The following is an 8,048-nucleotide window of genomic DNA, read 5'->3' as shown; positions in this document are numbered from 1 at the left end:
TACATTTTTCCAAACTTGAGTAGGGTTAGGGGTTGCCACCTCAGCATGCAAGTCCTATAGTCTTGCTAATGACCTAATTTATTCAGATGTGTTGTAGCAGGGACACTTAAAACTTTCGGGACACCGGCCCTCGGGGCCTGGAGTTCGATACCCCTGCATTAAGGCATGTAGACAAGGTTATAGTGACCTGCTGAAGTTCAAACATGAGAATATGGGACAAAAGAGATTCAAGAGACTTGTTGGTGCCAGACATTTGCCTTCTAGTATCAACTGAGCGTCATTTAAACACCACAGCCTGAGTTTTGTCGCTGATCATGTCCATCCCTTTATGACCACAATGCCCTCATCTTCTGATTGCTGCCTGCAGCAGGATAACGCACCATCTCAAACTGGTTTCTTTAACATTACAAGTTCCCTGCACTCTCACACAAGGTTGACATAAAAAAATACTCTCTGGTATTTGATGCACAAAGATAAATAATCAAAGTAGAGTCGATTTTCTTTTTCTTTACACAGTTGCATATTTTATTACAAAACATCAGTACAGGTAAACAGGTGGTCAAATACACAGTATCTGGGCATTCTGCCCCACACTTTAAAACATATCTTACAAATCTCTAAAGCGTAGAGAAAATGAAAGTAAATAAAATAACTGCCATGACGGTATTTTCATACACCATTAGTAATATGTCAGTATGGTACGATAATAAATTACTCACTGTTGACAAAACGTGTCATTTATAAATAGTTTGGAGCTGCAAGCCAGCTACTCAGAAAGGACGTATGCATAGAAAGCAACTTCAATAGATAACCTGGATATAAAAATACAACAACCAGCACTGCGGGTGCTTCCTCAAACATTTCATCCCGTCAGGTATTTCAGCAAAGTTGGTATAAATTCCTACATGTTCCTACAGTAACATCTAACAGAACTGAAAATGAACTTGTTCCCTGTAATGTCACCTTTTCTCAAAATAAATACTGTTAATTGAACAAACATGAATCCATATCATGACAAAACTGCCACAATTTCAAAGATAAACCACTGAGAAAGTGAAGCCCGCTAAAACCGGCAGAAACTGACCTACTGATTAATGAACTGCTCACAGCGTGGAAGTCGGCACCATCTGGACCCAATCACCTGATCAATAATACATCTGAACAACAAAGTGCTGTTGCATAACGGCTGCAGATACCCGAGGTGACGTGACCAGTGGCTTTGGACTGTCACACTTGAGTGGGTGAGGATGTTTTATATATCATCACAGTACTGTAAAGGCTCTAAAGCATCTTTAAAAAAGGAAAAAAACTAAACTACAACAGTGCACAGAGCGGTTCACAACCACCATCTGTCACATCATTTCCTGAGCCACAGCTGCACTCAGAGGAAACTCTTCAGACGAGACTAATTCTGCTTTCATGCTTTTCAGTCTCTGCATGAAACGCCAAAATCCACCAAACGCGGTAACTATTTTGTTAATGAACTAAATGCTGTTTCTGTGAACATCTTTTGGCCAATCCACCTGATCAATACTTTTGATAACAATCTTTGATCCCTGCCTGTTTCTACTGTTTAAAATCCTGACCTGATCACTTAACCTCAATTTTGTCAGATGCTAAGTGATTTCTTTACTGAAGATTTGACCTATAACATTAGTGTTTCACCATCCTCTCCATCCAATATTAGTCAAATCAAATCTCAGAGCTCACACTTTTGCACACTTTTACATTTGTGGTAACAAGGAGTTGTCTCATGTGCTGCTCTGACAGTCAAATCGCTGCATGGATGAACACCAGTGCATGACTGAAAGCTGCCTTTTCTTACATCCACACTAATACTTTTAAATGAAAATTATCTCTGTTCTGATTGTTTTAGCAGTTTTTATAAATAATCTCTCCAAACCAGTGGTTCTCAAACTTTTTGTGGCATGCCCCACTTCAGAAGCCAAAAATCACCCCAATCACCAACAAAGAAAAAAGGGAAAAAAAAGTTGGATTTTACTTATACAAGGTGCATATCATCAGTGCAATAGCATCAAACGTATTCCTCCATCCAACAAAGAAAAAAAAACAAACAACAAACATCAGTTTCATTTGAATTTTTCACCCTGTTGTCAATGCCACGCAGTTTGAGAACCACTCGTCCAAACTAGCATGCGACTGTTCAGGTACACCGAGCAAGCCTGCGTCGGTGTAAAGAGAAAGCAGAGGGCTGCAGAAAAATCACACCGAGGACGAATGCAAATCTTAAAATGGTGCTTTAAAAGGAAAGAGATCTCCGTGCAGACACGCGTTTCTGACACATTGAAAAAGAGCATGTCTGCCTGCTCCATCACTGCCAACCATTAAAAAATAATCCAAGCTCAGACTGCATTTTTAAAAACTCTCAGTGTTAGACGTCTTCCATAGCAGTGTGATTGTTAGGTCCAAACACAGTAAAGGTTACAGTTTAAAACTAAATTGTATTAATGTAGATGTACCCAGAGCTTTACTGAAAACACAGTAGCTCACACATGCACTGCAAGCCTGAATGTCCTCAACATTAGCTGGCAAATACCAGACACTGCACAGACCTTTACCTGTGCCAGCGGTTAAAGGCTGTGTAATGTTCGACAGAGGACAGAGCAGACGGCAAGTGAGGGTGTTCATGCATGCAACCCATTTTTGTAAGCTCTAGCAGAGTTTATGATAAAGATGCTCGAGCTAATTCCTTCCCCTCACATGATTTTGATAAGAGACGGAAGCAGATGCTGGTGGAGAAGGAAGGTACCACATCAGACTTGGATTGAGGGGAAGAGGAGGATGTGAGTTTATGCTTCTGCCCCCTCGGGATCATCATTAGACTGCGAAGTAATGTATAAACCATTAATATGTACTTAAAATGGATCAAATCCATCATCGTTATTTTTCTCAGTGTTGTACAGAGACCTTAAAGTCCAGTGAGGCAATTTCTTTCTTAGTCCAGAGACTTATTTGTTTTAAAAAAAGAAAGAAAGAAAGAACCTTTACAGGACTTTGGGAGCACTGTAGTTTTGTGTAAAGGATAGCTGAATTTAAAAATTCATACACAAAAATTACAACATCAAAATTCTTAAATGAGGGCCACAACATTTGATAAAATGTTTTTTAAACAAGTAGTCGCTCCACAGTTAACAGCGCCCAAAGATACTGTTTTAAAGGCGGTCAACAGCTCTTAGGGGGCTTACAACAGTCACTATACATAATCAGTGTTGCCTCGTATTCATCATGCCAACTGGCCAATCAAAGCAGGGTGGGCATTTTGGGAGGTGGGTGTTAAAGAGTGTGGTGAGAAAGGGGAGTGGGGGGAGAAAGGTGGCAGGTACATAAACAGGTCATCCCCAGCTGAGTGTCCACCTTCAGTGCTTCTGTGCCCAATCCCTCCCATGTCCATGTCCACCAGGGATGTGTCTATATCCTGGAACAAGTCCTCCACAGTGAAATCACCAAGGTAGCTGGACCTCATTACCTCCATGCTGCCGTCCTCCTGCTGCTCCCTGCAGTCACCGTGATCTCTGAGTCCGTGATTTACCAAGGCCACGCTTCCCTCATAGGGCTTGGACATGTTCTCCAAGGGCCTGAGGGGTATCCGTGGAGCTGGCTGAGGATTCCCGTCTATAGTAGAGTCCAGTGCGGCAAGAATAGAGGAAATGACAGCTGAAAGAGATGAATCAGTATCAGTGGACATCGATCCCCAGTCCTCATCATCCTCTATACTGATATGGAAATTTGATTCGCTCGAGTAGTTTGTCTTTTCAGTAGAATTTGGTGAGTAATTTAAGGAAACCATGGGGCAGGTGGCCAGAGCTGAGCGGCTGTCAACCGTTACAGCAGAGTGACGTTTTGCTGCAGCGGCAATACTTGCTGTCAGTGCAGATGAAGCAATACCTGGAGGTTGTGACACCTCCGCGTTGACTGATGGCACCATAGACATCTGCAGGCTGATCTGCCGCAGGGTGTTGGCTATGAGAACGGACCGTCGCAGGCTGGGCTCACGTAGCTGCTGGGAGCACTGATACTTGTTGAGGGAAACTGTGAGCAGAAACTGTTGCTGGCTCTCCCAGGTGGGAGCTCTATAGTCTGAAGCATCCTCCTCTGTTGAGAGTTTGCGCTTCTGCCCCCTCGGCATCATCATCGTCATTACGCTGCAAAATAAGGCACAAATGTTACTGGGTTGTAATAAATATCTCACAGGTCATATTTTGTAGTTTTTACATTTAGAATCACTCGGATTCAAAAACTGAAGCTCCAGAAGAATAATATAAAAATGCTGTAAAGACCAACAAAGTGGTCGACCAGCATTCATCAATGAAAAAAAAACAAACTAAAACAAAAACAGCAAAAACAGCCTGTGTTAAGTATTTATTTGTTAAAATGTATTTTAAATTTTTCTTTTTAAAAAAGGTACAATTGAGGACAAATTTGATCAGATCTAAGACAGTAAATATTCAGTGAACTTCAAAAGGATTTTTGTGAAGATTGAATTTCATTATCAGAGACTATTTAGTTCATTAAGTTCATTATGCTTGTGAGCCACGTTGATCTTAAGTGGGCCGAGCCAGCGAAACTCTCCATTCTGTAGATGTGAAGATATTTAACTGGACATTTAATGTAAGAAAAAGAAGTGACATTTCAACCAGCACACCTCCCCTCAGTTTTTCTACATGATAAAGAAATGCTGCTGCAGCAAATGGAAAAAAATCTGTCAGCACAAATAAATGTGTCAAATTTTAGAACATTTTCCAGTAGCTCACTGCTCATTCACATTTATTCACAGACTATTTCTATTTTCCCTCCCCATAAACCCACTGAGAAAAACAACTAACAATAATTTCAAAAGTAGATGGTAGGAAAAAAACCAAACATTTTTTTTGAGTAATACTACATCATACATACTAAACTATATGCCAATCTTTATCAGTAGGAGAAGCTCTAAAATTTATGAAAAATTTCTACAATCTATCCCCACGTCACATTTTCCAAAACCGGCCATAGGCCAGATTGGAGTCTTGGCCAGGTCGATTCTGGCCCTCGGGCCTTATGTATGAAACTCCTCTGAAAAGTCTCGCCTTCTTCAAGAGGAAATTTAAAAAAAACAAAACAAAAAAAAAAACCTCAAACCACAAGGCCATGAAAGATCTGCTTAAATTCACCCCACTTTTTAAAGATGTGCCAAACAACAAAAGGTGCCATTTCTTGTTTACCGCAAAAATGATATTACAAACCAGATGATGCCTGAACGATGTTAAGATGCAAAACTGAGTGCAATTTTCAAAGTATCTCAGCCTTTCACCTTTACATTTACATATGAACATATAGAGATTCTGTAACTAGCAGGGTTCAGCATAACCACTGTCCCCGTCTCGCTGTCCCAGCGTCAGTAAAAAAGTGTGTTGCCTGTTCAAATCACCTCGGAAGCAAACCGACTAAATTAACCATAAAATAGCCCACCCCTCACAGAAAATATGTTCATGTTATCAAATCAATAAAAGTCCTTTATCAAAATATCTGCTGAAATGTTTTAACTGTGCAAATCAAAAGCAAATCAAGAAGAAGCAAAAATTAAAGTTATCTGTATGCAGAAACTGTTCAGTTTATAATCTAGTTAAGATCATAAAATAAATCCTACAAATTTGACTTATTTTTCTGTACCCTTTGGGGAAGGCTAACGACACAGGGGCAAGCCTAAAGAAAGCATTTACTCCAGTACATGTATTTTAAAGCTTTAATTACTAATTCATTACAAAGTTCGATCTCAATACAAAAAATTGCAGCAAATAATTTACATTTACTTATTACAGATTAAATTACTGGTACATAAAATAAATTTTGATTGTCATGTAAAACAATACAGGAGTCTAAAAAATCTGACTGGCTTCCTTATTTAAACTTACTTTTTGTTTACCCCACAACTGATTTTACAAACCAGGTGATGCCTGAATACTGTTAAGATGCAAAAAGTAGGGCAATTTACGAAGAATCTCAGCCTTTCGCCTTTGCATTTCACTCCTGTAAAAATTCTAGATCAGTGGAGAAAACTGCTGCATTAAATTAGACGATTCATTTTTATAATCCAAACAACTTATCTAGGTCTAAAATAGCTTTTTAGACCATGTCTCAGTCGTGTGGGAATCACCACACCACCAAATAGCATTTTTTACTAAAAGACTGCAAACTAATGAGACGATCCGTAACACTACACCTCTGGATAAAGTTTGGAAAACACATGGATTTTAAAATAACAGTTAAAACAATTTCAGAGTCTGCCCTGGTAGAGCTCAGACTAAAATGGTGAGCCTGTAAATGAGCATAACAATGTGGGTACTTTAAATGGAGAGTGGGGGTTGTAACACTGTTTTTACCGTGTAGGAGGGAAACAGTCTCGCCCGAGGCCACCGGGTAAAAATACAAATTTATTCGACTTACAGTCGAAATAATCGACTGAACGGAGTTAAAAACGATCTTACTTAGCCCACCAAACAATAAGTTGGCGATCAAACACATGTGGAAAGTAAGAGTTGTTTTAAGAAAACCAACCTGTTGAATCACTTCCCGTCTCTCCGCCGTCAGTTCAGTCGTCAATGCTTTTGCTGCTTTCGCTTCGACCTTAACTGGCAAATTTACCCTTAAAAGTTTTACTCGGTTCATTCATAAATATGTTAACGATTAAATATCGATTTAAAACTCTTGGTCTAATTTAAAAATCCTCAAACGCTCTTACGTCGTTAGCTTCACCTCTGCCTTCGTCTTCTCCCGCCCGTGATTTGAGTTTCATACCAAGAGGTTCAGAGTTGGGGGTTGGCTATAGGAAGGCATTGTGGGTAATGGAGTTTTATACGTTACATTCCACCACAGTAGTTTCCATCTACGAAACGCATTAAATACACGCTAAACGAGCTGTACGGCTAATATATTCTGAAGTTTACATTTATTAAACTTTGAAATAGTGTAAATTAACTCCTGCTGCAATTACCAGCTTGTTTAAATTATTATTATTATATAATATCCTTTGCACTAATTCCTAAATGATTACATCACCAAGTGAAGTTGGATTCCAGTCCTTATACTGGCTTTTAGTACAGACTCTTTTATTAAAAGAAGAAGAAAACTGGAATAAAACCTGCTGAATAAACTTAAAATTCAGCGAGTCCTAATTCATCTGTGTTTTAAGTTAAATGCTAGACTTTTAAGATTGAAATAATTCCAGTAGATTTGATTTTATATCCAATATCCAATTCAGAAATTTCTGAGCATGGCACTGAAAAATCAAAACGAGAAAGAATAAAGGAAAAGAAAAAAAGGAAAATACGTATGGATCTCACATGTACATGTATGTACATGTCATACACAGCAAAGGTCACTTTAAACCCAGTAAAATTAATTAGTTTGAATCAGTCTTCTTTAAAGCAGATGAGAGAGTTATTTACCTGAAACCGACCGTCAGTGAAGGCCCCCCTCTACTGCCCCAGATCAGCAGCGTTTATGTCTTTATGGTTTCGATTTTAATTCTAACACACGACTTTCAGTCACATGAAGAACCGGACAGTCAACTTTAAAAGGACAGCTGTAGCTGCTCCTCTGCTTCTGCACTGAGAAGCATGACGTGCTCAAAATATAAAGTAAGTTCCGGTTGTGTCTTTCAAAATAAAACCAAAGTCCTCCCCGCCGTCAAGCCTAATCATAACTGTACACAGTGAAAATATGCAATTCTGTTATTTGTTCTCCCCAGTCTTGGGTAAAGCTTGGGGATTTAAAAAAATCTATGTATGTATTTGATTCTGGGCAGGGGAATGGCTGGGGTCATCAGCAGAGATTACTTCAGACCTCATAGTCTTAAAAAAAAATCAGTGGATAGTATATATCAAGTTTCAAAGTGATCACTTACAGTTTTCAGTTAATAAGAAATTAAATCATATTAAAGTCCTGCTAGAAATGTCTTCCCACTTGGCAGCCATCTTTAAATCCTTGCAGGCAGTTACTTTTTAAGTATTGTTTGTAATTCACAGATTATAATCCAGGAGTATTAAAGC

At 39.1% G+C, this 8,048-nt stretch overlaps 1 protein-coding gene across 3 annotated transcripts; it reads right to left on the bottom strand.

The window, feature by feature from the left end:
- Nucleotides 1-496: 496 nt before the first annotated feature.
- Nucleotides 497-7,602, bottom strand: sertad3 (SERTA domain containing 3). Of its 3 annotated transcripts, XM_031739990.2 has the most exons (3): nt 6,556-7,128; nt 3,907-4,163; nt 497-3,675 (listed from the first exon to the last, which is right to left on the bottom strand). In XM_031739990.2, exons 2-3 carry the CDS (start codon nt 4,157-4,159, stop codon nt 3,245-3,247), a joined length of 684 nt encoding a protein of 227 aa, XP_031595850.1. In that variant the 5' UTR covers nt 4,160-4,163; nt 6,556-7,128; the 3' UTR covers nt 497-3,244. The 3 variants fall into 3 exon arrangements, with proteins under 3 accessions (XP_031595850.1, XP_039454269.1, XP_031595849.1); XM_039598335.1 differs by lacking the exon at nt 6,556-7,128 and adding an exon at nt 7,446-7,602 and having other exon boundaries at nt 497-4,163; XM_031739989.2 differs by having other exon boundaries at nt 497-4,163; nt 6,556-7,141.
- Nucleotides 7,603-8,048: the final 446 nt, after the last annotated feature.

Source organism: Oreochromis aureus, linkage group 14 (genome assembly GCF_013358895.1).
Source record: "Oreochromis aureus strain Israel breed Guangdong linkage group 14, ZZ_aureus, whole genome shotgun sequence".
Taxonomy (NCBI): domain Eukaryota; kingdom Metazoa; phylum Chordata; class Actinopteri; order Cichliformes; family Cichlidae; genus Oreochromis; species Oreochromis aureus.
The sequence above is the reverse complement of the archived record's forward strand: the minus strand, read 5'-3'. Positions and strand labels throughout refer to the sequence as shown.

Bases quoted from the DNA above. Each gene is read 5' to 3' on its own strand.
- sertad3 (XM_039598335.1), bottom strand. From the start codon at position 4,159: ATGACGATGATGATGCCGAGGGGGCAGAAGCGCAAACTCTCAACAGAG.